This window comes from Netta rufina (assembly GCF_964035555.1).
Source record: "Netta rufina genome assembly, chromosome: 1".
NCBI classification, from domain to species: Eukaryota; Metazoa; Chordata; class Aves; order Anseriformes; family Anatidae; genus Netta; species Netta rufina.
In genome coordinates, this window is record NC_140123.1 from 152,126,485 (window position 1) to 152,153,553 (window position 27,069).

At 52.1% G+C, this 27,069-nt stretch overlaps 1 protein-coding gene across 1 annotated transcript in view; it reads right to left on the reverse strand.

Annotated features, from left to right (window-relative positions):
• Positions 1 to 8,076: 8,076 nt before the first annotated feature.
• The window catches only part of CACNG2 (calcium voltage-gated channel auxiliary subunit gamma 2), a gene marked incomplete at both ends in the record, with an annotated part of 47,416 nt that continues 28,423 nt past the window's right edge, over positions 8,077 to 27,069 (reverse strand). Inside the window, 3 exons of the mRNA XM_084306193.1 lie at positions 8,077 to 8,612; positions 8,932 to 9,072; positions 12,369 to 12,452. Of these exons, the coding sequence (XP_084162319.1) occupies positions 8,077 to 8,612; positions 8,932 to 9,072; positions 12,369 to 12,452 (761 nt within the window). The remainder of the gene's footprint in view (positions 8,613 to 8,931; positions 9,073 to 12,368; positions 12,453 to 27,069) is intronic.

The window sequence follows — 27,069 nt, forward strand, 5'->3', positions numbered from 1 at the left end:
GTCTCTTGACCTGGGCAGGGCTGGCTGGGCTTTAAAATAAGACAAATCCATGCTGTCCATCGGGATGCGTTAGACTCAGCCTGAACATGGCTACGTTCATGTCCTGGTTTGGGACTTCTGCTCCTTTTATGTCTCCTCAGAGAAAACTGGACTAGGGAATGAATGAAGAGAAAGCAAGTAGACTGATAAACAAAAATCCTCCTGTTCCTTCCCAGCCCTGTGTGAGGTGCTCAAAAGCAAGCATAATGCTGCTGCTGTCTTCTGAAAATGAGAGATTTGCACTTTGGGCCTAGCCCATCCAGCTGCCTTTCCTGGGAACGGAGCTGGGTGTAAGCATGCGTCAGAGGAGAAAACATGCACAAGGAGCAGCCAGTGTGGAATAAATACTCCTCTGGGCAAGGCATAATCTACCAGTTTCTTATCAAGAGGAAAGCTCTTAAGTTCTAAGAAAAACCTAGTCTTTAGGAGGGTGAGATTTGATGCTCCATTTAGGTGGGATCAACTAGAAGAGGGGACGGAGTGGTCTTGCTTCACTTTTTTGCAGCACCAGACCTCACCCCCGACATCTCCTGCCCCAGCACTGTTTCTGCAGATGATCTGCTGAAGGGCTTTCATTAACGGCACGTGAGATGCGCAGTTTCCCAGAAAAGTGCTGACTTTGCCCAAAATACACTTGCTTGCAATCACTTAATCTTTGATCCGTAATTTCAGTTAATCAGTTAATTAATCAGTTAATAAGGCTAATCACTTTTCCCTGGAAGATGCTTATGAAACAGCTAGGATAAATTGCTCCCATCTGGTTTTACACTCTTGTTTCCCACTTCTCCGTTTCTGGAATCTGCGCTGGTGTTTGCAGACCCACAAAAGAAGGGGCTTGTTCCACCACTGCTCCGGTCCGAAACCTTCACAGCCATAACCCAGTGGCATCAAAAATCGCCAATTGCTTCTGACCAGACAACAAATACATGGTATACCTGTACCATATTTAGTCTCCATGGCCTTGAGCTCCTTGACGAGCCCAAAGAAAATAATCTTCAGCCTTGACACCTTCCCACAGCTGAGAAGCCCAACAGCCCTCAAGTCAGATTCCTTCTCTGAAGTCTTTGTATTTAAAGCAGCAAAGCTCACTGCTGGCTCCTGGGTTCTCATTGCAGCTCTGTGGGGATGGTTGCCCACTGCCTGGCTGCTCATCTGCTCAGGAGGTTCACTTCCACCAAAAAAAAAGCTGCATTTCCATCCCTCTCCCTCTGTTCACATCCAGGGAAGCCCTCCTTCCTCCCCGGCATTCCTCTTCCCATCCCATCCTCCTCATTGCACTTTTATCTGCCTCCTCGCTCTGCTGTTTTCTCAGGCCAGGTGCTTTGCTGCTACATTTTCCCTGGAAAATAAATAAATAAATAAATAAAATATATAGCCATAGAGCAACTTCCCTGTGCCATGAACCCGGGTTTAAATTTGCTGCCTGTGCAGCCGAGCGGGGCTGGGAGCAGGTGGCACCTGGCAGATTTGCTGCGTGTGCTGGGAGCCACCAGCTCCGTACGGGAAGGTCCAAGCGGGGACTGTGCTGAGTTTGTGCTTGGCGGGGGGATTGTGCTTTCAGGGATAAGCTTCCCCCCTCTTCTTCCTCCAGCCATGCTGAGTGCTCCCCACGTCTGCTGGGACAGACCTTTGAGGGTGGACAGAAACCTGACAAGCTTCTCTGCCTGTAAACTGTATTTCTTTGTTGCATTCAGTCTTGCCCTACATTATCTGCTCCGTTCATGCTGCTAAGAAAAGGCTGTCAGGCAAAGCTTCCTGGCATGTAGGGTGCTCCCCAAAATTATCTCAACTAGAGCTGTCCCTTGCCTGGCTTTGGCTGTTTCTATCACCGGTGTCAGACCTCTCCCAGGACAGCTGTAACTTCGACCACCGGGGCTTGGACCAAACGCACCATCAAAGAGGCACCGTGGATCACACTCCATCCTCAGCTGCTGAACGCTGCCCCTTCCAGAGCAAAGCTGTTGGGGAGATTGTCTCCTTTGATCTGCATTCAGCGCTGGATTTGATCCCGGCAGCCAACAGGCTAATTCCACGAGTTTATTCTGCAAAGCTCAATGAGAGCAGCTGGTGCCGGCAGCGTCCCTGCTGGCTCTGAGCCTGCGGGAGGCGGGGAGGGTTTGGGGTGGGAGCCTGGCGCTCCGCAGAGCGAGCTGCGGATCCTCGCCGCGCTGCGGTGCTGCTGGAGACCCTGGGGAGGCTCCTCCGTGGGTGCCTGGGTGCTGTGCAGGGTTGGGGCCGGGGAGCGGTGCTGCAGGGCAGCGTTCCCCCACCTCCCCAGGAGAAGAAGCACGTCAGAGACAAGAGCTGCTGCCGAAATCGGGGTGCACTTGATGAGATTGAAATTGAGGCACTCTAGCATCAGCGGTGTTGCAGGAACCCCTGTGAAAGCAATCGGCGTCTTTTGGGGTTAAACGTGCTCTGAAAATGCTGCTGCCCAGCTGGTCCCTCCTCTGGAAAGCTTGCTGCTTGTGCCAGCTGGGCAAAGAGGGCTAAGCAGGACTTTGCCGGGAGCTGAGGCAGCTCTGGGTCTGCCCTAGCTTTTTTCTCCTCCACTCCTTAAAGCAGCATTACGGGACAGTGATGAGGGCACAGGACAGCCCCCTGCCCTCTGCCCCATGGCTCCTGGGGTGGCTGGCTTCAGCCTGCAGGAGGAAAAGACCCCAAAAAAGGGAGCGGGGGCAAGGGACCTTGCATCACCATCCCTCCCCTGCCCTCGGTCAGCCAGAGACGCTTGGACGGGGACAAATGTGCGTCTGGAGGTACGCGGGGAGCTGAGCCCTGGGGCTGTTCCTTTCTCTCCTCTTGAGCAGATTTCGGTGCCATCTGCTCTCTGCTGGCTTCGGAGGAGTCAGCCGCGTGCTTTTGTCTCCTCGGGCAAAGCCGTGCCGCGTACGTCTCCCACCGGGCTGCGGGTGCTGTGGGGCAGCCGGCAGGGATGCACACCCTTCGCCCTGCTCCTGGGAGCTCCCGCTGCAGCAGCCCGAGGTGTTTCTGTCTCTCCTTCTCCCTGCCTGTCCCTCCAAAGTTGGCACCTCCCAAGGTCACCGCTGACACCCAAGGCTGGTCCCTGATTTTGCTCCTGAACTGAAGCAGCCTCAGTTTGGGGTTAGAAGGAGGTTAGGAAGGGACTGAACTGGTAGTTTGGTCCCCAGGTGGGCCAGCAAGTGATGCAGAGGGTCTCAGAGCCTTGTGTCTGCTCTGCCCTCCTAACACCATACCTTCCCTCTGGCTGGCTGGAGCCTGTCCCATCGGGGCGAGCCGAATCCCCACATCCCAACAGGTTTTGTCCTTGGGTCTGCTCCCAGATTACAGCAGAAAGGAGAGAGCTCAGGAGCAGGGAGCCTAGAAAAATGGAAATTGTCCCCAGCCACCCTCATGCAGCAGCAGGACACCGGTCCAGGTCCCGCTGCCCAGGGCTGGGACATCCCTCAAGGCCTGTGCTGCCGCCGGCTCTGCACAGTGCGGTTTTGGGACTCGGCTGCTGTGCTGGGCTCATCCCACGGGATGGCACTGCCTGCTCAGCTATGGGCACAGCCCCGAGCTGCCAGCAGCCCTGCATTCAGCAAATTAAACGGCGGTGGCAGATTCTGATTGACGGGTCCCCAGAGAGCAAAGTCCCTCGTTTCCTTCATCCCGGAGGGGATGAGGAGCAGCAGGAGGAGCAGCAGCGAGGCAAACCTGTTCCCTAGCCCAACACTTTGCCCTTGCAGATCGCTTTCTGGGACTCAGCCCACAGCCGTACATCTTGACCCCTTTGCAGAAGCTGGCGGCTTCTTCGGTGTCGACTTTGCGCAATGTCAAGAGCCGGTGGCTGCAGAGGGCACCGAGACCTCCTCACCGTGGTGCACGGACCCTTGCACCCTCGCTGCTGCGCATCTGGGGTGTGTGGTGCCACGGGTGGCTCCAGCACCCCGTCTCCTACCTCCGCACCGGCCCGGAGGTTTCGATAAAGGGCAAGCGAAAGGAGGCCAGCAGGGTTTGGCGTCATTCGCACGTCGCTCCTCTCGGCTGTGGAAAACCAGCACAAGTGACAACGCTCTGCCAGAACAGCTCACGTCGGCACCGGGGCCGGGTCGGGGGGCTGGGGTTTGTCATGGGGCTCCTGTCCTCCCGTGGCTGTGCCCACGGGAAGCAGCACGGCCCTCAATTCTCCGGTGGGGTCCCTCTGCTGTTGGGAGCTTGAGCTCCTCAGGCCTGTACTGGCAGCAGCAGCAGGACAGCACGGGCCCGGCACTCCTGGTGCTTGTGTGAGCACCTCTGGGCATGCTGCTTGCTTGCCTTCAGGTGGTGTTCTCCACGTGGGGTGCCAGGTCCTCTGGAGCCAGCCCTGCACTCGGACAGACCCCAGCACACTTGGCCGGCCTGTCCTTGGCCATCCTCACCCACACGGTGGCTTTGGCATGGCAGCACCCCACACAGACCCCATCCCCACCACCTCTCCTTCTCCTTGCTTGTCTTCGGCGTGTAGTTTCTGAAAGATGAGGGATTTTTTTTTTTTTTTTTTTTTTGAAAGGAGCAGCTGCCTTCCTCCCCCACCGACGTCCTCCCATGCAAGTCCGACGAGCGGCGTGCGCGCCTGGCGCTTGGCCTCTCCCCGTCGTCACTTGGCACTGAAAATCATCTGCAGAGAAAAGCGCCGGGCTCCATACCTGGGTCTTAATTTCCTCCCTCACCAAACCATTACCACTAATTAGCGCTCCTGGGTGTTTAAACCGTTTTCGACGATGCTGTTAAATGCCCTGTGCTAATTTAATCGCCCAGGAGCTGGGTTTCCCCACGCGCTGGTCTCCCGCAGAAGCAAACCCAAGGCTGTCATCTATGCCGGAGGTCTCCAACATCCCACGGGCTTCATCCAGCACAGCCAGGGCCTGGGGGAGGTGAACGGGTGGCAGGAGGAGCACCGTGACCCAGGGCCGAGGGGACAGGGCTTGCACCCACCCGAAATGTCCGTATACCCCAGGGGAAGGGGGAGATGAGGGCTCCCACCCCTGCACAGGCCCTTCGCATCCGACACAGCCTGGCTTGTGACAATTAATTAGTGAATGTCTGTGAAGTGCTTTGAACGTGAAAAGTGCTGAGTCTTGCTGTTAGTTGCTATTATTCGGAGGCTGGCCCTGTCTGGGGCACTGGGCAGGATTCGGCAGGCCTCATTTCTAGGTGTTGCCTTCCCCCTCCATCACCCCGACCTGTAAAAGCGAGGAAGAGGAGGGATGAAGCAGGGGGGGAAGAAGGGACAGCATCTTTTGTCCTTGTCCTGGAGCACTGTCTGGGATGTGGGGCTGGAGCCACATCTCCCCACTGCCCTGCTTGCAGGAGGGAGCAGTCAGGAGCCTCCACCGGGATGGCGGCCGCATCCCGTCCCGCTTCGCCGCCTCCCCCTCCCTGTTGGTGCCCTCATTTTGTGTGGGAAGGGTCCCCAGGGGGGAGCCGAAATGGGGCGGAGGGCGGAGGGAGCAGCGTGATGCCCTTGGGGGGACCAGGGGCTCGCCTGGAGATCTGACGAGGAGACAGGGAAGGCCTGCAACAAGCCCAGCCTCGTGGCCTCTTTTCGAGGCCAGACGAAGGCATGGCCGGGGTTTACCTGCTCCTCTCGCTGCGTCCTTGCTCCTCTTGCTGGTTTTCCAGGTGCTCGTCCAGCACATCGGGATGTTTTCCTCTTTAAATCCGCCCCACTCCGCCCCCAAGAAATCCACTTAAACGAGGACCAAGTTATATATATATATAAAAAAAAAAATCTTTATTTCATGTACCAGGATTCTTTTTTTTTTTGTCATTTTCTCTTTTTAAAATTTTTTTTTCTTTTTTAACAGTCTGAAAAAAACCCACGAAAAGAAAGAAAATGGAGGTCGGTTTTCTTGTACTGCTTTGAGCTGGACATGAGCAATACCCTCGGAAAAAGGCTTCCCCGCCAGCCCTCGTCCCTTCCCATCCCTCGCAAGGGGGGCTCCTGCGCTCGGCCCCTGCCTCCCCCTGTGAATGCTCCCCAGCTCCAGGGGGGCTTTGGGTTTAACCCCAAACATCCCCCCGACCCCCCAACGCCAATGTCTGGGACACCGAGCTTCACTCATCCCCATATACCGGGGGGGGGGGTCATTTGAATTTTGTACCCCTTTATTTATTTTTAAGAGGAGGGGGTTTCAGCAGGGGTCTGGCCACCCACCTGCTCCCCTCGCCCTGCCAGCCCGCCTCGGGGGCTGAAGCCGAAGTATTTGGGGGCAATGGGGGGGGGGGGGTCAAGATGTTTTTAAGCAGAAACCCCACTGGGAGCCAAAGCAGGAGCCTGCCAGGCTCCTGAAACTGGAGCAGCAGGGACGGGAACAGAAAAAAAGGAAAAAAAAAAAAAAAAAAAGGAAAAAAGAAAAAAGCTAAAAACCAAAAAGTCGAAAAAGTGGGTCTGAGCTGCCCCAGGGCTCGGCGCACCCATCCTGCACACCGTGCTGCTTTGGGGGGGTGGAGAGCAGCCCCCAGGGGTCCCCTCCCCACAGTTCCCTCCCCCCATACCCCTTTTTGGGGTGTACCAATTCCCTTTTAATTCATCTGAATCCCTGCGGGATGGCGGGGGCCCAAATGGCCACGGCAAAAGGGACCCCCCCTACGGGAGAGGTGGGTGTCCAGGGACACTTGGAGGTGAGCTGACCACATTTTGGGCCCGGGGAGCCTCCGAGCATTTGCAGAGGGGGGTGTGTGAGTGCCCCCTGCCCCACAGCAGCCCTCGGGGATGGGCTCTGGTGCCCCCCTGCAGCAGCACAGTGAGCGGTGGGAGCCCCGCACCCCCTCCCGGCCCCCCACCCCACGGCCCCCCACGCCCACCCCCGCCGCCCGCTTCGTTTGTTCACAGTTTAAAGCTGGAGAAAATAAAAATGAAAAGAAAACCAAAAATACTATCTGTTTCTCTTGCAAGTAAATCCACTTATTATATTTACATTTATTTATAGTTGCTGTTTTATTAAAAAAATTGCCACTTTTTTTTTTTTTTAAGAAACCTTTTTTTGTCCTTTTTTTTTTTTTTTTTTCCTTTTCTTTTCTTTTTTTTTTTCATTTGTCGTTGCGTGTCTCTGCTTTTTGCACTGTCACTGCTGACCCCAGGGTCCCCAGGGCCGGGAGAGCCCCCGGGACCCCCGGGGACACTGCGGGCGGTGACTTGGTGGCAGCTCCTGTGCTCCCTGGGGACAGCAGCCACCCTTATCCCTGGGGACCCGCAAGGGACAAGCGGCTCCCCAGGGTCCTGGGGGGGCTGAACGGGCTGTGGTTGTTCCCCCTGGCACCCCAGGGTCCCCTGCAACCCTTGGGAGCCCCAGGACAGGGGAGTCACTGCCAGTCCATCCCCCCTCTGCTCCCCCAGGAGCCTGCATTGGGATAAAGTAAGTGGGAAACAAACCATAAAATTAATGACCCCCCCCCCCCCCCAAAATCCAAAGAGCTGCCTCCTCCTCCTCCCACTTGGTATATTGTCATTTGCTATTTCTTGGTTCCCTTTTATATTTTTTTTTTAAATCTGTTTTTATTAAATGTTAAAATAATGGTACATGGGAAATCATGCATTTTCTTTTAAATTTATTTCTATTTTTTAAATCTCTCTCAGTTTTAAAGTTTTTCTTTTTTTTCTTTTTTCTTTTTCTTTTTTTTTTTTAAGATTTTTTTTTCACTGTTGTTCCTTTCCTCGCGTTTCCTTTTTTTTTTTTCTTTTGTTTGTTTGCTCGCTTGTTTCTTTGTTTGCTTTTTGTTTTGTTCGCGTGCTTGTTTGTCTGCTTATCTGTTTGCTCATCGGCCGTTCTTTTTATTTTTTATTTTTGTTTCCGCGTGTGTTTTTTTTGTGTGTTTTCTGTTTTTTTTTTTTTTTTTTTTTTAACTTTTATATATATATATTTTTTTTGCGATTGGAAGGGCCCCACCCCAGGGGCGCTTGCGCCGCCTCCTCCTCCTCCTCCTCCTCCCCCCCATCCGCCGCCCCCTGCCCTCGCCCCCCGCCCTCGCCCCCCATCCCACCCCCCGTCCTCCTGCCTCCTCCTGCCCCGCTTCCAGCTCCTGGCGACGGCTTCATACCGGGGTGGTCCGGCGGTTGGCTGTGTTGGTGTGGATAGAGTCCTTGTTCTCCTTCTGGATACAGTTGTGAACCTGGAGGAAGCTGTTATCCCTGTCGGAGTTGTAGGTAGCGGTGGGGGTGGTGGTGGCCTTCAACGGGTCCCTGCTCAGGGTGTACATCGAGATCTCTGTTGATGGGAGGGTGTTGAACCCTTTGATCCCGACGGGAGAGGCATCCCTGGAGTGTGAAGGCTCGGTGGAGCGGGAGCTGGAGCGGCTGCGTCTCTGGTAGCGGTACCGGTAGCTGGGGATGCGGGTGATGGCGGAGGACTGGAGGTAGTCCGTGGCGCGAGCGTTGGCGCGCAGCTGTTTGTGCCGGTCTATGAACATGTGGACGGCCAGCACTCCCACCATCTCGGCTATAATGAAGGACAGGGCCCCGAAGTAGAAGGACCAGCCGTAGGAGTAGCTGTTCTTCTTGGAGTCGCTCTTCGAGGGGTCTCCAGCGTTGGCTGATATGTATACGATGATGCCAATTATATTACTCAGACCTGAGAGAGAGGCGGCCGTCAGGAGGACAACGTGGCAAGAATGACCCGGGGAGGGGGTGATGGGGGTCCCCAAACTCTACACCCACTTGTGGGCTTCACCACAGCTTTCCTCAGGCTGTTCCCGCATCCCTGCACCACTCTCCCATGCCGGTCCCAAAAAGCCACCGGACACAGGGACACCCTCTCCCCACCATGGTCTCCATGCAGCGGGATGGAGAGGTTTCCTCATAGGGTTATCTTCACCCCTGGGAAGGCTCATCGGGGCTGGAAAACACAGCCCACCCGTGCCCCAAAGCCCGTCCCACGCGTGTCCCGTTACCTGCAGACACGAAGAAGATGCCGGCACTAAGGATGATGTTGTGTCGGGTTTTGTAGAACTCGCTGGCTGCAATGCAGAGTCCACCCATGAAAAGCAGAATCACACTCAGGATCGGAAAAATACTAGAGGCTCTAACAGCCCCTGTGGAGGAGAGAGGGAGAGGGACAGAGATAACAGTGCACGTGTCAGAGAGAGGAAACGGGGGTGCGGAGGCAGCATGGGGCGAAGGGGGACCGGAGGGCGCGAGTGTGTTTGGTAGGTGCGGGGAGAATGAAGGGACTAATTCAGGAGGGAGTAAAAAGGGGGATGGAGAAAGTGTGCCATAGGAAGAGAGCAGCTGCAAGCAGCTCTCGCTGAAGTTGTGGCTGGAGCAAGGAGACGGAGGCTGGCGGAGCTGGGGGCCTCCCCTCGCCGCCTGCCTCCCGCCTTCTTCCCCCAGCTTTTGGTGGGACCATGGGTGGAGGAGAGCCCTGGCACTGATGCTGCTCAAGCCCGTGTGTCAAAGAGCATCAGCCCCACTGCATCCTACAGCACCACTCAGTCTCGAAACATCCCCGAAAGGCACCATCCTCTCAGGGGAGGAGACTTTTTCAGGGCTGGGAAGCAGCTCCTGGTGCTGCTCTCCGCTCTGCGACTGCAGTGAGGCTGAGGAGCAAAACTCCAAGCGCTGCGTGCCGGCACACAGGGCTTTATCCTGGTGATTAAACAACTGGGCTCCTTCCAGAGGACAGGGATGGGTGCGTGTGTGCCAGCTCCCACACACACGCACGCCATCGGTCGATACAGAAGAGCTCAGCCAGCAGAGGGCAATGGCACAGATGCACGCAGATGCCTGCACAGGCATGCACGATGTACCCCAGAGCTTTGGGGGGGACTCACATGTATTTGGGCACTCTGCATCAGTTTGTGTTGCCGATATTCTTATTTTTTATGAGGAAGGTTTTCCTTCCTCCCTTCCCAAGAGAAAATAAGCTGTGAAGCGTGAAATGAAGCCTTGCTTGGTAAAGAAAGGTATCAGGCACGCTGGTGCAATTCTGCTTGTGGAGCAAAGATTTGGAAGAGGGATGAAAGCCAATCCCTCCTTGCCTACAAGAATGAACCTTACTGAAGCAAAGATGTGACTTTTTACGAACCAAGGAGAGATTGTGCTTCAAAGACCCTGCTGGTGTTGGGAACCCACCAGGCAGACAAAATAGGCTTTTTTTTGTGGGGGGCCCTAGCCCCCTGCCTGCACATAGGGAATGGAAAAGACAGGGAGAAAACCTCTCTTGCTTGCTTTCCAGTTCTGCCTGGCTGTGTTTCAGGGAACAGGCGAGTGATAATAACCTTCTTAATAGCTTCTGGAAGGCAAGGCAGGATTCGACAAGGCGAAGCTAAATGGCGGTGAGCAAATATCAAGCAGACATCCTCTGTTCGGAGGGTTTCTAGAGGGATGCTCACAACCCCACCCTGACCTCATCGGTTTTAATTGGGTCTGAATTCTGAAATTCCCATCTGCTGGGAGAACTCAAGTTGCTGGCTGACATGGGGAGCTGCAGGCAGCATGTGAAGGGTGAGGGCAGCCCCTGCCTCCTGCCCCTCTGGAAGACCATGCAAGCAAGAGAGGGGCAGGATCTCATCCGGTCTTCTGGGATCCTTGGGGCTAAAGAGAAGAGGATTTATGATGGTGTTTGGATACTCCCTCATAGCATCTGATTGTTTTCTAAGTCAGATTCCTTCCAGCAAAGAAGCACAGGGATGCTGCTGCTTACTCCCTGACTGGTGTTTCATTTCTAGAAACATAAGACACCTTCTGTAGATGGCTGGCAGGCATAAAGTCTAAGCCTTTCTAGATTGGCCACGGGCCCTCTCCCACAGTCATGCTGGTCCTCCAAGCAAAGGAATCACCTAGTTTGATAATAATAAATATCTTTCTAGCTGCTTTTGCTCATACCTCCAGGTGCTGCCTGTGCAGAGCAGCTGGGGACCCCAATTTGGCAGAAGTCCTGAGAAGAGGCTGTTCGGTGAGGTCCCTCTCCAGCCAGGGCTAAGGCAGCAGAAGCCCCATTCCCCTCAGGAGTGACATGAGAAGTCCTTAACGGACCAGCCAAATCCCACTTTGAACCCACTTCTCACATTAAAAGGGTTCTGCCTTGGGGCCACTGGCAGGTCCTGACAGTTTTTGCCTTCAGACCTTCTTCCCTCTGAGGGAACGGATCCACAGCTCTTGGGATGTTCGCCCCCTTCCCCCAGCTCTCCCTGCTGTAGCTCAGTGGATGCTTGCAGCCTCCTCGCTCCCAAACGACTGTGCAAGAGCAGATTTGTCCTTGGAGGCAGCCTGCACAGCTGCTGTGCCAAAACGGATCACAGCCGAGCCTCCTGCTCCGCCATGCAGGGGCCACGCAGCCATGAAGAGACCAAGGCTGCGGAAAGGCAATCTCCCCGGGTTATTTACAATAACAGTGGGCGAAGGAGTGTTTGAGAAACCAAGAGGAAGCAGCATAAGAGCCTCCTCTTTTCACATACAAATGAGCTTTCCAGAGCCTAAATTATCTCTCTCATCTCTGCCGCAGGGCTGGGCCGCCGCAGCTGGCTCCCAGCACACCTGGCAGACAAGGAGCAGTTCTGAGAGGCCTTTGGAGGCCACTGGTGCTTCACCTTGGGGGGTCAAAAGCTCTTGTCTCGGGTTCCTGAAGGGAGAAGATCTCTTCTCGTGTTGTCAGAGGACATTGTGCTTGCAGGGAGAGGAACGGATAGTGGGGACACAGCTGAGATAAAGGAACAGCAAGCTCCTGCTCGCAGGGCAGGAGGAAATGGCGGCTTGCCATGGGTCCACTCTGCAGGCCACTGGTGTCTGGGGAGAGGTGGCACAAGAGAGAAATGGGTGCTCCTCGGACACAGCTCAGGGAATTTCTTAAATCTGATGCAACTGGAGGGACTATAACCTTGCTCTGCATTAGGTGGGCGCACGCATTTGGGCATTCAAAGCAGAGATGTGGAGGGGAGCGCTGGTGGTCCTGTGCCCAAGCTGTGGGTGCAGAACCAGCTGCAACCATGACCTGCACCCACCCCGTGTCCCCAGGCGGCCTGTGCCTTGGAGAGGGCTTCAGAGAGCGTTGTTGTCATGTGTCAGGCTGTGCTCTGCAGCTCTCTGATGGATTTGGGTTAAAAGACTCCAGATTTCTTTCATAATTGGTTGCCATTAATGAGAATATGCCACTGGTTGTCACAACGAGTTAGAAACAGCAGGTCCCAGGCAGGTGAAAGGGGAGACAGCCAGGGGAGATGCAGAGGCTCAGGGGCATGGAGGGGCCCTGCCCACCCCTCACAGACATCGCTCCCTCAGCCCCCCCAAGCCCCTCAGGGCCCAGAGTTATACTGCATTGCCTTCAGAGAGCAAAAGGCACCCAACACTAGCACCTACGAGCAGTTGCAAGGAAAAATGCCTCTGGACTTACGGAGGAAATATTCTGCTGTATCGGCTTCATAATCTGCATCCTCAGGGAAGTGATCGATTTGCTTACACAGACCTTTAAAATTCCCTAGGGAACAAGAGAGAAAAAAAAAAAAAAAAAAAAAAAGAACAAATGAGAACACCAGAAACCTCCATGAAGGAACAACTGCCCTCTGCATCGCGCTTTACACCCTCCCTTCCTTTCTCCCAGGCAGCACCCGCGCTCATGTACGGACCACCAGATGCTCTCCTCGCATGCTCATACATACATCTCCCTCTTATGCACACAAGACAGATGCAAACTCGTGTACACCCAGAGCAGCATCCCTTGCTTTGTGGCAGGCAGCACTGAAGATCTTGGCCACGGATAGACAGGAGTTCGCTGCCCACCTCTGCAGGGGGTGGACCAGGGGTTGCAGGCTGGGTTAAGCGGCGAAGCACGCGGGTTAATATCCCTTCTGTTAGCATCCACCGGTGCAACTTCGGGTATTTGTGTAGCCGTAGGAAAGCCCACTCTCCATTTGAATTTCACCTGGCGTGGCCTCGGTGGATTCCAGCAGCGCTGCGTACAGCGGGCTGATTGTGTTTGTGCGGAGAAGTGTTTGTTTTTCTCAGCTGTGAATTTGCTCTACCTAGTCATTTCACTGGCGGGATATATTCCATTGTTCCAGTGTTGTATGAGAAGAACAAAAGCTCCTAATCTACTTTCCCCATATGACTGCTTGTTTTGTGTACCTTTACCAGGCCTCCTCTTGTGTTCTCTCACAGATTAAGCCTGCAAGAAGCTTGGCACGAGTGTGTGGGTGCAGCTCTGTAGCCAAGCACCCCATGCACTGCAGGAGTCAAATCTTCTGCCTTAGATGAGAAGCTGGGCTGGTCACCTGAGGATTGACCAGTCTCATTTCCATACAGGGTCTTCTCCGAGCCTCTCTGCTTCTGTGGGAACCATCTTTTACATACTCCATGACCAGCAAAGCCCACCCACCAGGAGGTCAGAGAGATCTGCCTGGTCCTTCATCATCTGGGATTTCTACCAGTTTCTTATTTTCACCATTCTTGTCACTCTCCTCTTGAAATCAGCATTACTGCTCCAGAGTGGTAATCCTCGAGCATCATCAGCATCACGACCACTGGTTGACCAGCCACTGGTTGACTAGTATCTTGAGGTATCAAGTTGTTCTTGGTGGGACAGGGGTGGCTGTTTGGAAAGGAGGGATGAAGTTTCCACATGTGGTGCGTGGCTGGGCATGGTGGTCCCATGGGTCCCCTAACTGGGGACAGATGATTTGGGTTAGAAGGGGCCTTAAAGATCACCCAGCCATGGGTAGGGACACCTCCCACCAGACCAGGTTGCCCAAAGCCCCATCCAGCCTGGCCTTGAAGACCTCCAGGGATGGGGCATCCACAGCTTCTCTGGGCAGCCTGTTCTAGTGCCTCCCACCCTCACAGTAAAGAATTTCTTCCTAAAATTTACTGTAAACCCACTCTTTTATTTTAAAGCCATTGCCTCTTGTCCTAACACTATACTACCTGATAAAGAGATCACTCCTTGATCTCTCAGGTATTTGGGTCTATCTGCAAGAGGGACCAAGCACAAAGGGTTCCCCCTGCATTTTTCTCCAGGCCAGGCTTTGCTGAAGGAAAGTTTGGGATGCTCTGGGAGGCTGCACTGAGCAGATAGCTGTAGATCTGCTGGGTCAACCGCCAAGCTCAGCTCTTCTGCGTCCTGTTGGCTTGTGCCTGGTACTTCTGAGATACCCATCGCCTTTAACTGCTAGTTCAAAGAGCTTCCGTGAAGAGGCTAGACACAGCAGAGAGGAGTGTGTGTAAGAGGTAAGTAACAGGAAAAGAAAGTAGGAGCAAAGCCTCTCCGTAGACCTCTGAAGTGTTGTTCCCACAATGAACCTGTGGGCTGTGAAAGGAGGTTATTAATCACCCTTCCCCAGCACAGTTACTTCATCCAAGTGTCTGCTTCTCAGCCATGGCTCTCCTGGAAGGAAAGCTTCACAGCCAAGCAAATTTCCCCGCCACACTCCCACCTGCTACTTGCCCACACAGTACCAGCGAGGAGGGCAGATAATTGCATGAAGAGATCCTTTCCCTTGCCGTGTTTTGTTTTGTGGACTTGTGTGGCACAGCTAGCTGGAGGCTCAGGTGCTCAGAGGTGACATGCAGGCTCCTTGAAAACTTGCTTCTGGTGCTGGATGTCCCGTGGGTGTTGCAGAAGTGGCTAAGCAGGGTGCTTGGTCATTGGGGTGTCCAACCCCAGTGTGTTTAACATGCTGCGGTATTGAGGAGCCGCTCTTCATCTTCATGTGCTGCTCTGGACTCGTCCACCTCCTGGTTCAGTCCTGCTGGTGTGCTGAAGGCAGGGTGGGCAGCACTGGTCCCATCTTAGCTGCTGCGTACACAGAGCGCCATGGCTCTGGATGACAGCAGTTTGTCTGTGCTACCACAGCCTCTCCTCCAATGCCTCCTAGCTCATATGGGCGATGGATGGAGAAAGGATGCAGAATTTAGGTCATTAATGCGGTCAGTGGGAATAGGAGAGAACAAGATTCATTTTCTGCTCTGCCACAGGCGGGCTGCTAAAGCCATTTCTTATCTCTGCCTTGGAGGCCCACCTTGTGAGACGGGGAAACAGCGCTGCTCGGCATGACATGCTGTGGGGACGTGCTCCAGAGGGCACAGGGTGGCCACATGGGTATTAGAGGCTGAACGAGTGCTCAGGATGCTTTGGGGACCCAGGAGTTGGACTCGATGATCTTTGTGGATATTCTATAATTCTGTGATTCTAGGGCAGCTCAGGAAACTGCTCAGCATGGAGAAGTCACTTCTGGCACCAAGGTGGCTCAGCAGTTCTCTCATGGACATCCGTGGCCTGCTGGGATGGTGGGACAGCCTCCCCAGCACCTGTGCCAGTGGAAATGCCTCAGCCATGCACGGGGATGGGGATGAGGCTGCTCAGAGGTGTTTTGGAGGTCTGGCACAAGGCCCTTCTCCCATTCATTCACAGAGACAGGGAGGGAAGAGCCCCGTGCCACGCTGCAGCTCCTGAGCAGGAGCACATCATTATTTGGAAATCCTACTTGACACACCACTTTGGGGCTCCTTGGGGCAGCCTGATTTGGGATATGCTAAGCAACCAAGCTCTGACTTGTCTCGGGAATGAAAAGCTGAGGATGCCCAGGTCCATGGAAAATACCCCTAATCCTAGCGCTCAGCCTTCTGACACGACAGCAAGATACCTGAGCATCCCCCAAATCCCCTGGGTGTTATCGTGAGTCCTTCAGTGAGATCCCCAGCGTTTGCTTGTCACCTGCCCGAGCTTTGGGAAGCTTAGGAGCAGAGACAGCACGTTGGGCTGTGACCTGCCATGCTGCCAAGAGCCACCGAATGTCTGAGGCGCACAGACATCAGCTTCGACTGAGTTTTTAGTCTCAGAGACCTCCTCTGATGCGGCCAGGCCACCGTTTGGGTACATGCTGTCTATCCAGGGCAGCTGGCAGCTGCCAGCTCTGCTGCAGCGCGAGCCGGACCGAGTTACCCCCGATGAGAGCCTGGCTCGGTGCTGCTGATGGCACGGTTTATTTTTGTGCCGCTTTGTGCAGCCCTGGCTGTTTCAGAAGTCTTGCCTGCCTGCAGAGTGCAATCCACTGGCAAATAGTAAGTTCCAAAGAGCACAAAGCTGCTCCCTTCCTGCAGGGCAGGGAGCGCTTTTAAATGGTCAGGACCGTACATCTGAAAACTGGGAGCCAGAGGGAGAGGAAGAGACGTCCAAAAGGAGAGAAGCAGACAAAGAGGGGAGAGAACAGAAAGACCTGTTTTCCCAGAATGATTTGTGATATTTCCATTTATGGGAAAAAGCAATCCGCTGAAAGCTTTCCTCTAGCCTCCCTCTCTAATTTAGCAGAGGTTTTGGCATGGTGGCTTGCGAAGAAATAAATAAAGTGGCTGGATATAGCTGTTGTCTCTAAAAGCTCGGAGCGACGGCGCGGTGTTAGCCAAGGATTTGGCACCTCTTGCTGCCACACGCTTCCTGTATCGTTTTAGCAAGTCACTTAACCCCCCTCTTCTGTCACCGGCACTGGGAATAATGGTATTTCCCTGCCTCGGGGAAACAGCCTGGGGATATTTGTATTAAAATCATGAAGGTGATCAGACACTGGAGTCATTTGGACCAGATAATTCTCCCCACCTTCCAGTTCAAATGTAACGTGCTCCTCCTTGATGTGACCTCTCCAATAAGTGCTGAGGCTGTGCCCATGTGAAAGACCTCCCAGATGCACACTTGTGATTCCTGCCTTAGAAGTAAACTTCACTGAAGATTAAACTGACACTTACTATTTACCTGTGAAACAAATGGCATGAAACGACCCATGAAGGGCAGGTGGACAGTCAAAAAGCAAAAACATTTCTTTCTGCTCCAGAAAGCCCCATTTCTGAGCTGAGCCCCTTTGGTGCCAGGTGGTGAAGCTCAGAGCCGGCCTCTGGGCTGAAAGCACAAACTCCAGAGCTGTATGGCAAAGCATTGGCACGCTTGACACATCCTGGCAAAGGTTTTCCAAACCAGGAGTGGAGGTTTGCCATCACCATCCAGAAATGTTGCTAGTGATGCTGACCCTCTGGTTGATGATAATAGTTTCAAGAGGAATGAGTGAGGTTTCATGGTGTGCCATGAGAAGCACAGGAAACACCCTTTAAAGGCATTTTGACTCAGCTCCACCCTTTCAAGGAGGAAGCACACAAAAGCACTCATTGTTTGGGAAGGTTTGGAGCTGGTGAAGAGTGCAGTGGCAGGGAGCAGAGAGAGTGCTCATGGGCATCTGCTTTCACCTGCCTGTGCTGAGGCACCCTAAAAAAAAGCCAGTTACCCCAAAGTGCTCTCTATTGCCCTAGGATGGCATCTTACGAAAATTAGGCCATCTCTTCACGTGTCTCAGTATGGATTTAAAGGCCTTGGTTACAGGTTGCAGGGTTATACATGAGGGATGGTCATTTTGAGGGATGGGGGCTTGAGGAGGTGCTGCTCTAGGAGCTCTGGCCCTGCGCAGCCGCAGGCAATGCTGTGCCAGAGGCAATGCCTTTTGATTCAGGTGGGAAGCTTTAAGTCCACAGAACCCACAGCTCTATTCTTTAGGGACAGAGGAGCTTTCTACCACGAGGTGAAGCTCAGTGGGGCAGCCAGTGGGGTCTGCAGGGGTTGCGTCTGGAGAAACAGCAGAGATCCCACGAGGACAAAGGGCCATCCAAAATCTTGCCACCTTCCCATACAGCTGCAACGTGCCTGCTTTGATGTGGCCTCCTCCAACATAAACATGCAGCAGTGCATATGTTAAAAATAAAAAAAAAATAAATAAAAAGAACGCAAACAAAACCCTAGCAACATAACCAGTATGTTGCATACATAATTCTCTCCCTGGGGAGAGGATAAAAGAACAAACCACATGTGACTGATATCAAGCCCCATCACTTAATGTGCCACTGGAAATCATTCAGATATTGTGGTGAAGAAGACTGTAAAAGGACTGATGCAAAATAGAAATTGATCTTATAGTTATGAAAGAATATCCCCCCCTGCCTACAAGGGAGAACCATTATACCAGCTCTCCTCGACGTATTATTAATAATCATGTTTATTACAGCTGTTGCTAAGGATCAGATAATAACGGGGTTTTACTGCAGCAAAAATGGTACAAACACTGCCTTACAGTGCCTCGATGAGCCCGAAGGAAGGGCTATATCGCAGCGCATTAACCGTGACCAAAGCTACAGCAGCGAACGGCCTGACAGCACCAATTCCGGCGAGATGACTTCGGTCGGGAGGCGGTTAATAGAAAGAAAAATGTGGATGTCGCTGGGCAAGGGACAGAAGAGTGGGAGAAATCAACACTGGGGAGGAGAGGGTGAGTGGAGCCCCGGCCTCGAAGCCTCCTCCTGGGGCAGCAGCTTTCTCCCTGCCTCCCCATCCTGCAGCTCCGTCCTCCGCTGCCCCCTGGCTGGCTCAACGCTCTGCCACGAAGTGCAGCAGTAGCAAAAGCAGTTATTAAGATTATCTGAAGATTTACGCTTATAAACACCCTCTTGTTACAGGGTTGTAACTTTCAAAAATATCCGCGGCGGCGTTGCTTGGAATTTCCCGAGCTTTGTTGCAGGCAGAGAGGGGGGTTGGCTGGGGACGCTGTGCACAGGCTCTGGAAGGCATTTTGGTGCAAAGACAAATCCAGCACGCTGGAGCTTTGCAAGCTGAAGCATTGCGGGTGGCTGGTTTTCAGGCACTGCTAGACATCTGTCCAAGTTACAAATTAAAAACCTCAACACGGCAATAAGAAAAGTCATTCAAAAAATCCTTTTTTTTTTTTTTTTTTTTTGCATACATCCAGTACAAACATCTCCCCTGGTAAGCTATTGACTCTATTTTCTAGATGCTGCCAGAATCAAACCTGAGCCGAATTTCTTCTGAAAACAGTACTAAACACAAAAATGTAGTAGGCTTATCTAAAGCTACGGCTGTTTTCTCCTCCTAATGTTGTATTTCTTACATTTCCCAGCTGTGATGGGTTTCTGCAACTGAAAATAGTCTTATTTCTACATACATAGCAAATGCACCTTGTGATTTCATATATACACATCAATGAAAGCGTTTGTGTTTTCCTCACTGATATTTTCCCGTGTGGTTTGATGGATGTGTAAAGCACTGACGATGCCTCTGATTCCTCAGCAGAGAGGTTAGGAACTATTTCTGCAGCTGTGAGGGTGCCTGGTGCACAAAACCATGTGAACTTCCATGCGTACAAGCCCTGTCGCAGAGTTTTCAAGGCACGGCAGCTGAGCCAGTAAAAGCTATTACCTCTGCCTTGCAAGAAGAGGCAGAAGTGGTCCGTGAATGAGCTGGGAGCCAGAAAAAGGACTGAGAAAAGGGTTTGTAAATAGTTGTGCTCAGGTGTTGCAGTGTGATGTTGGGGTTTAGCCACCCTGGAGCACAGCCGGAGAGCTGGAGCTGCTGGAGGGAAGGTGGAAGAGTGAAGGCAGGAGATGATCAGGGCATGGAGAGAAGTCCTGACGAAACAGAAAGGGCAAGCGAAAGAAATCAAGATATTCCGGATGGATAAAAAAAAAAAAAAAAACACAACCAACAAACCACCAAACTGGCAATTTGTAGCAAGAACATTTGTGTGTGTGTGGAAAACGAGTCAAATGTGACACTACAACTGCGAGCCGAGTGACAGGAAGGGTGATGCAATTATCTGCAGTGAGAGAGAAATGATGTGCATAAGGTGTGGGAGGAGAGGAGCTGCTCCACCGCTACCACAGGCAATCCCAAGCTGCGGCGGCACATCCAGATGTCAGGGGAAGGGAGATACTAATGGAAGCCTGGGGGGAAAAGGGTGGATGGGATGAAGGGAGAATTTAAGAGCTGTTGCTTCCTTTTTTTTCTTTTTCTTTTTTTTTTTTTTTTTTTTTTTTTTTCTTTTTTCTTTTTCCTTTTCCTGTCACGGCAGCAATATTGTAACTAGGACAGGTTTTGCATACAGGGTTACAACAGCAAACTCTCAGAAACAAGAGCATGTAAACACCGTCCCAGCTGATGGGGATGTAGGGGCTGAAGAGCCCCAGCCATGAGCTTGAAGACCCAGAGCTCAGCTGGGCTGCATCCTCCCCAGAAGCACGCAGAGGATATCCTTGTGGTGGAAGATTTATAATTCCCCTCCTCTGGTTGGGTTGCATTTATTTTTTCTCCTCAAAACGATGGTGTTGATCTCTGAGAGTACATCAGAGGACAGGGCCAGGCTTACCCTGGTGGCTGATATTTTGGTGGGAGGTGAGACCATAGCCCTGGGGGCGATTGGAAGTCATGGTGCACAGGCGTGGACGCTTGCAATCGCAGTGCTGTGGTCAGAAGGCTTTCTGAAAGCCTTTTCCTTAGTCATTTTCAAATTATCAAGGAGGAAAAAAGGCAATTCAGATCTTTCACCTCCAACCTTACGCTGCATTTGTCTCTGACATATCCTGCTGGTTCTATAGGGAGCGGCTGTCCTCGGTTAAACTGGTGCAAACCCAGTGAGACCCTGAGTGGCACCTTCAGCTGCTATGGTCACAACCAAGCAAGGAATTAGGCTCACAGCTGGCAATTAACTTGTGAAGTATGTGGTGTGCTTTAGGGTCCTTCAGAAGGAAAAGTGCTGTATAAAAATTAGTTATTAATAATAAAAATACCCGAGTACCCTAGGGAAATAATCCAGAGAATGGAGCAAGACAATGGCAGTAATAGCTTTTGCTCCATCCTGCCTGTCTCCTGCCCCTTTCCCTCCGAGGCTCGGACACACAGGGGAAGGGTGAGACCTCATCCCTCTTATTTAGCAATTGGTTTCTTTAATGACCTCAGGGTGAGAACTGGGGGACTGGCTGCACTGCAAGAATTGGTCTGAGTGGCTTCACCAGGGTTGGAAAACCTGTTATATCTCTTCCAGCCCAGAAGACAAGTGTGGAGATGATTTTAGGCAAGGAAGCAGAGCAAGAGCAGTGCTGGGTATCCGCCAGCACGGCTGACACTGGGGGAACCCAAAGCCCTTCACGCAAGGCTGAGGAAGCTCCCCCGGCGCGGGGCTGCCACAGACGAGCGCCGCGGCCATTACGCGCTCACTGAGCTCGCCCAGGCTTTGCCCAGCCGGGGAGCATCGCTCATCCCTCGCTGCAGCCAGATAAAGTGCCCTGGGGGCTTTGCTGTCCCTTCAGGCAGCAAATGCCCCCAAAGCAATAAAGAAATGAGGGGAAGGATGTGGCAGATGCAATGCACAGGGAGCCTGTTCTTGCCAGCCGCTGGGGACAAAGCTATTGGTGTCCCCAGTGGTTGGAAGGGGAGCTCCCTGCCCTGGCAATGTCCCCTTGCTGGGGACAGCCCCCTTTGCAGCCCCTTCCCCAGCTCAAAACATGTTGGTAAACACAGATTACACCCCACGGGGCCAAACGAGGTATCTGGCCCACGTGAATCCAACCAGAGTGTGCTGCCCAGCTGCACCGTGGCTCCCGACACCTCCAGAGGAGCAGCTGCCGCTCCAGCTCACTGCTCTGCTCCCAGCCCATGTCGAACACCGGCTGTTGGAGCAGCTATTGCACAGATTTAATTTCAGGTCCCTTCCTCATGCAGCCCAGCAAAAACAAATGCCAAGCCTTGCGAGCAGTGTTAGCCTTTGGAGGCTGCTTATAGAACGTTAATAATTTTATTCATGTTATTTCTCCTGAGTTGCAGGTACCCCTGTGCTTTACAAGGAAACAAAGTGCCTTGGCCCTCTCCTGAAGCACTTGTAACAAAAGTTAGGCTTAAGCACAGCACTGGGCTTATTTAACAAGCAAACAGTGCCAGCAGGGTGCTTGGAAGAGGGAGGTTTATTGCAGCACAGGACTGTGAGACATTTACGGTTGCGTGCGTGTGTGTATCCTGTTAAGTTTATGTTTGCTTTTAAAAAGAAATCGGCGGAGAGGAGAAGCGTGCCAGATTTAGGAATGGTGCCTGCAAGAAAGGTGAGCAGAGGTCGGCGAGGGGTGGATGATTTGGACAGGAGCAGGCAGAGGGGAGGCTGCGAAGGATGAGCGTGAAAGCCCCTGCGGCACGGCTGGAGCAGGTAGCGCTGCTCAGCCACCAGAACCCCTTTGAAGCTTGACTGCAAACCGTGCTGCTGCACCAATATTTTTTCATCCATTGAGCACGCTAATTCATTACAGAAGAGTCTGGAGGTGTGAGCTATGTGCTAGGGCTAATCTCTGAAGCGTTTTCAGCTTCACTACATGTAACATTGCTCTTGCGTCCTGGGGAGGAGGCTATTCATAACGGGATAAAATTTACTTGCAGTACTAGACTGGAGAATATTATTTCTAACGTGATCTGGTCCGGTTACACTCAGTTAGAAACCTGAAGGGCCGTTTCAAGGGTTTGAATCATGTCCAAGCCACCTTGTGTGGCTGGGATCGCAGCCCCTGGAGACATGCCCAGCAGAGCTTCCTGCACCAAACTGCGCCTCCCTGCCTGCCCCACACGTTGGGTAAGGTGGGTCTCAGAGCTGAAACTGTACATGGAGTCTGTAAAACAAGAACTTGGCTCCTGAAGGCTGCTGAAATCCCTTCCAGGTCTGCCCACTTTTCCATGAAAAAATTCTCAGTTCTCCACTGGAAACGCCAGTAGGAATTTCCAGCCCCCTCCCCAGTTTCTAATTGACTGCTACGCTTCCAGCAGCCTGTGAAGCAGCGGAGCCTTAAAATGCTGTGCTGCACGTTAGATCTTCCCCTCGTGATCTTATCATCGCGCTGGAGCTGCCTGTCAGGACGTGTGCCAAGATCAAAGAACTGCAGCATTTCAGCTTCACTTTGTGTTTGCCTTTCCATGAGTAAATCCTTTTTTTTTTCTTTTTTTTCTTTTTTTTTTCTTTTTTTTTTTTTTTTTTTCCCCTATGCTACAGCCACTGCAGAAAGCCTTTCCTTCTATCAGCTGGTCAGGGTTTTTCAATGAAAATTTCTCTGAGGGGTACAGAGGCTTTGACTCGATCCCAGATGAATGAGGTGAATACACGAACTGCTGGTCGACTGACAATTTCAGTGCATTGAACCCATGATTTTAGTCTAAAAAGTATTAATTTTTTTTTTTTTTGTCCCACCCCAGTGTAGAACAGGAAGCTTTATAATTTCAAAGTGGTGTGGGACACAAAGAGAGGTCTCTGTGTTCTGCAGGCCCAGTCTCTGAATCAACCTGTCTTCACGTCAGCCGCCGTGCACCTTTCCCCCCATTCCTGGCACGTGTTTGCAGCTTGCCTGTGAGGCCTGCAGGGCCAGCTGTGGCCTCTTGTCCACTTAGCCCTACCCACAGCTGCTGTTCCTCAGCCCCTCAGCCCGTTCCCCCAAAACCAACTCTGAGGTACGCTCTGCACCAAGACCTGGTTCTCCAGGCCTCTCGGTTAGCCCAGCCTCCCAAGGCCTTGGTTTTGCCAAACTGGCACGTGAGTTGTTTCAAACCCAAATGTGAAACCCAGTCTGCCTCGTTCCTCTATGCACCAGTCTCTGGTCCAAAGCATTTTTCCTGGAGTCACTTTTAGGGAACATTGGAGTGAGGTTTGGCCAAGCTAGGACTCAAACCGTGCTGGTTTTCCTCTCGCTTCCCCTGCGACCAGACAGCATGAGCACTGTGCAAATGCCTCTAAAGGGCTGGCCTCCATCCCTACCAAAGGGCTCCTCTCCTCCTGCAGTGCAGTCGAGGCTGTGCTGTGGAGCAGAAGTGATTAATATATCAGAGTGAGGACGCATGGCTTTGCCTCGCCACCGGGATCCTGTAACAACCCCGGAGCTTGGAGATTCCCTGGCGGGGGGGAGAAGAGAGAGCATTTCTTGACTAGCTGGAAGCCCTGTGTACAGAATACCTGTGGAGACTGGCAGAGCAAGTGTGCGAGCTGGGACTGGATGCCTTCCAAGCATCAGAGCAAAGCCGAGTCTCTCAGTGGAGGATGGGATGCTAAATTTCGACAACGGGAAAGAAGCAGATAGACAAAGGGTGAGTGGGAGGGGAAAGCCTTTCCCTGATAATGCTGTCTGTTCGTAGCGTGAGGCATTATTATGTATTTCCACATGCCATCAAGTGTACATGGCATTTTACTGGCAGCTAAAAAGGCAGGATCTTGCCCCCTGGATTTCACTATATGAATACCCCAGCCTTTGGGGCACCAGCAAGCACGGATGCTTGGCTCTTCCAAGGATGCTCTCGGCAGCTTTCAGAGTCAGGCCACTGGGCTTCATCCACAAAGCCTGGATCCTGCTTCTAGTAAGGTCAGTGGGAAAGCATCGGGAACACGATTAGGTCTGAGACTTGCAGGCTAGAAGGAGGGAAGGAAGCAGCTGAGAAAGGTCACAGGCTGAGCTACTGCATGCTCACATCTTGTTTGCTCCTGGCTTTAGCCGGGTATCTCTGAATCATTCCACATTCTGAAGATGCAGTGTAGTAAACAAAGTTAATAGTCAGAAGGGGCAATGCTTGCCAAGGGCGTAGGCGAAGTGGAAGTCATTAGCTCAGGAAGACTAGCTGCAGTGAATGAGCCCTGAGGGCAGGCGGGAGGGAGGTGGACAAGGCTGGGCGGTGAAAAGGGGAGAGGGGGCCGCCGAAGAAAAGGAGCAGAGCTGATGTTTTAGGGAGATGGATGGGGCTGGGGAGGGGAGAAGTGCTGAGCTAGTGCAGGGTAGGGTGGGAGAGGAAAGGGGGGACGAGCCCCAGCAGAGCCACGTGAGGCCTTGGAGATGAAATGAGGAACTGAACTTTGATGTAGAAGGAGACTGGGAGTCAAGGCAGGGATTCAAGCAGAGAGAGTGACACAAGTGGAACAGCAGGTAGGGAAAAGATGCTGCTGCTGCACGCTGGATGTTTTAGTGTGAGTATTAAGCCTACCCTATACTACCCGTTGAGCTGCAGGGGTAGGCATCTCCAGTCTTTGCCCGTAGGTGTCGGGCACAGAGACTTTCTACAGAGAGGAAGGCAGTGGGTTTGCCTCTATCCTCAGACTTTTCCATTTCCCACACTCTGCAGGGTCCCAATGAGATCAATGCCACTCTCTCTGCTGCTTCTCTGGATCATATCTCACCAAGGGTGGTCCCTGCAGGACAAAACTGCTAGCATGAGCAAGAAACCTTCCCGTTCCTATGGCTCCCTCTCAGAAGAAGCCCCATCACCCATCTTCTGCCCAGCTTAACAGCTGGGATAGAATGATCTGAAATCACAAAACAGTCCCTGAACAACAGCCTCTTTTCCTGAAACACCTGGGAAATAAGAGGAAAAAGGAAGAGCACCATGGAAGGGGGACAGAGGTCACTTCTGTGCGGCAGCCAGGAATGGGATGTGCCAGACCTGGGGACCAGGTTTTGGTTTTAAGCCCAGTTAGGTCATTGTGAGAGCAAGGACAGCATCTGGACCACTAGGCTATGAAATAAGATGGATTCACATTCTGAAACCCCGAGTAGATCCTATGTCTTTTCTATTTTTTTTTTGTTTGTTAACAGCTCAGCTCTCTTTCCACTCCTGAAACAACTTCCTGCATGTGAATTTCTTCTGCTTTCTTACCTTTCACAATGCTTCCTCACACTACTCCTTCCTCTTCCTTCACATTGCTCCCCAAATATTGGCATGCAGTTTCTCTCCTTCAGCTTCCTGACCTCTGTCACTCTGTCCTAATGAGCCCAACTTTTCCATCCCTACCCAGTGCTGCCTTCCTTGGTTTGCACCACTTCCCTGGTGTCTCTTCATCTCAGGATCACACTGAACCTTTGATTCCCTTCAAATATTCTCCCACATGCTTGCTAGTGCTTGTCTGTTGTGTCACTGGCTCCCTTCTTTCCTCTCTCAGTTCATTATAGCAATACCTGCAGGGCTGGGGTAATCTCCATTTCTGTCCAACACTGGCTGCATTAAAGAGCAGGAAAAAAAAAGTCCATCACTTCAAGATCTTCTTCGGGACAATTTGTCCCATCTCTGACTTTCAATCATTTGTGTTATACCTTCAGAAATGATAGTATGAATCCCTTCTCCAGGTCCAGCTGAAGACTTAGGGCAGTTCATTATGGATACTCCTGTTCCTATTCCTCCATCAATTCTCTACCTGCTTTTAGCCCTTTCTCAGACACTGCTATTCTTCCCAACATACCCATGTTGTTCTCACCTCCTAGCCCTTTTCCAGACATGTACAACATACTTTTAGTTTTTTTCCCCAGTCACAGATCGCCCTGATTTAGCTCACCTAGACTTAACACCTCCCTTTCCCAAGTCTTTCTCGTGCATCTCCTCCTACTCTCTTTGCGGCCCTGGAAACATCTGACATAATTCAGTCACTCAAGAAAACAACTACTTCCCTTGACCCTGCTGTCTCTCATCACTTAGGCCTATCTCCTTACTCCGTCTTTTTACTTTACTCCCGTATCCAGTAATTCCTTAGCTTCTGGTACTCTGCTCAGCTCTTTGAAAATAAGCCATTATCTGCTGTGTCCTCAGGCTCCTCCATCGACACCAGCTTTCCATTTAACAAGCACCCAGAGCCTCCTTATTCTTCATAGAGTGCTTAAGAGAGTCACTCCCTCTTATCTCTCCTACTTGATTGTCCTCGGCCATTTTTGCTGTAGGTTCATGCAGACCGCAGTGCAGGAATCTAATGATCTCCTTGCTGTTAATGATGCCTGGTCCCATCTCTTTTTTACCTTGTGGCAGCTTTGTGAGATGGTTGCCCACTCCGTCCCTCCCGGGGTATTCATTGGGATGAAGGTACTCTGGTTTCTTAGCAGCTCTTCAACTTCCAGGCATTTCTTCGGACAGGGATGCTTCTTCTGTGCTGGGATCCCTTCTCCGGGGATAAAAATCCTTTAAACCTTTTCCTAATAAAAATGATAATCATACTTAACATTCACTCTGCTTTTCATCTGTAGAGCTCAAAGTGTTTTGAAAATCAGTAAGCATCGTTTTCTCCATTGTAGAAACGGAAAAGCTGAGTCACAGAGATATTAGGGCCAATATTTTCACATGTTCATTCACTTTATGCATCTCCATTTCTGGGAATCCAGTCTGAAATAACTTAACCTAATTGCTTTGCCGTAGGCCTTGAAAGGGAGCAGTAGGTCTTCAGCACCTTTGAACAATACAGAATAGAACAGGAGGTGCAAAATATCTCAGATGAGGCACTCAAAAAAGA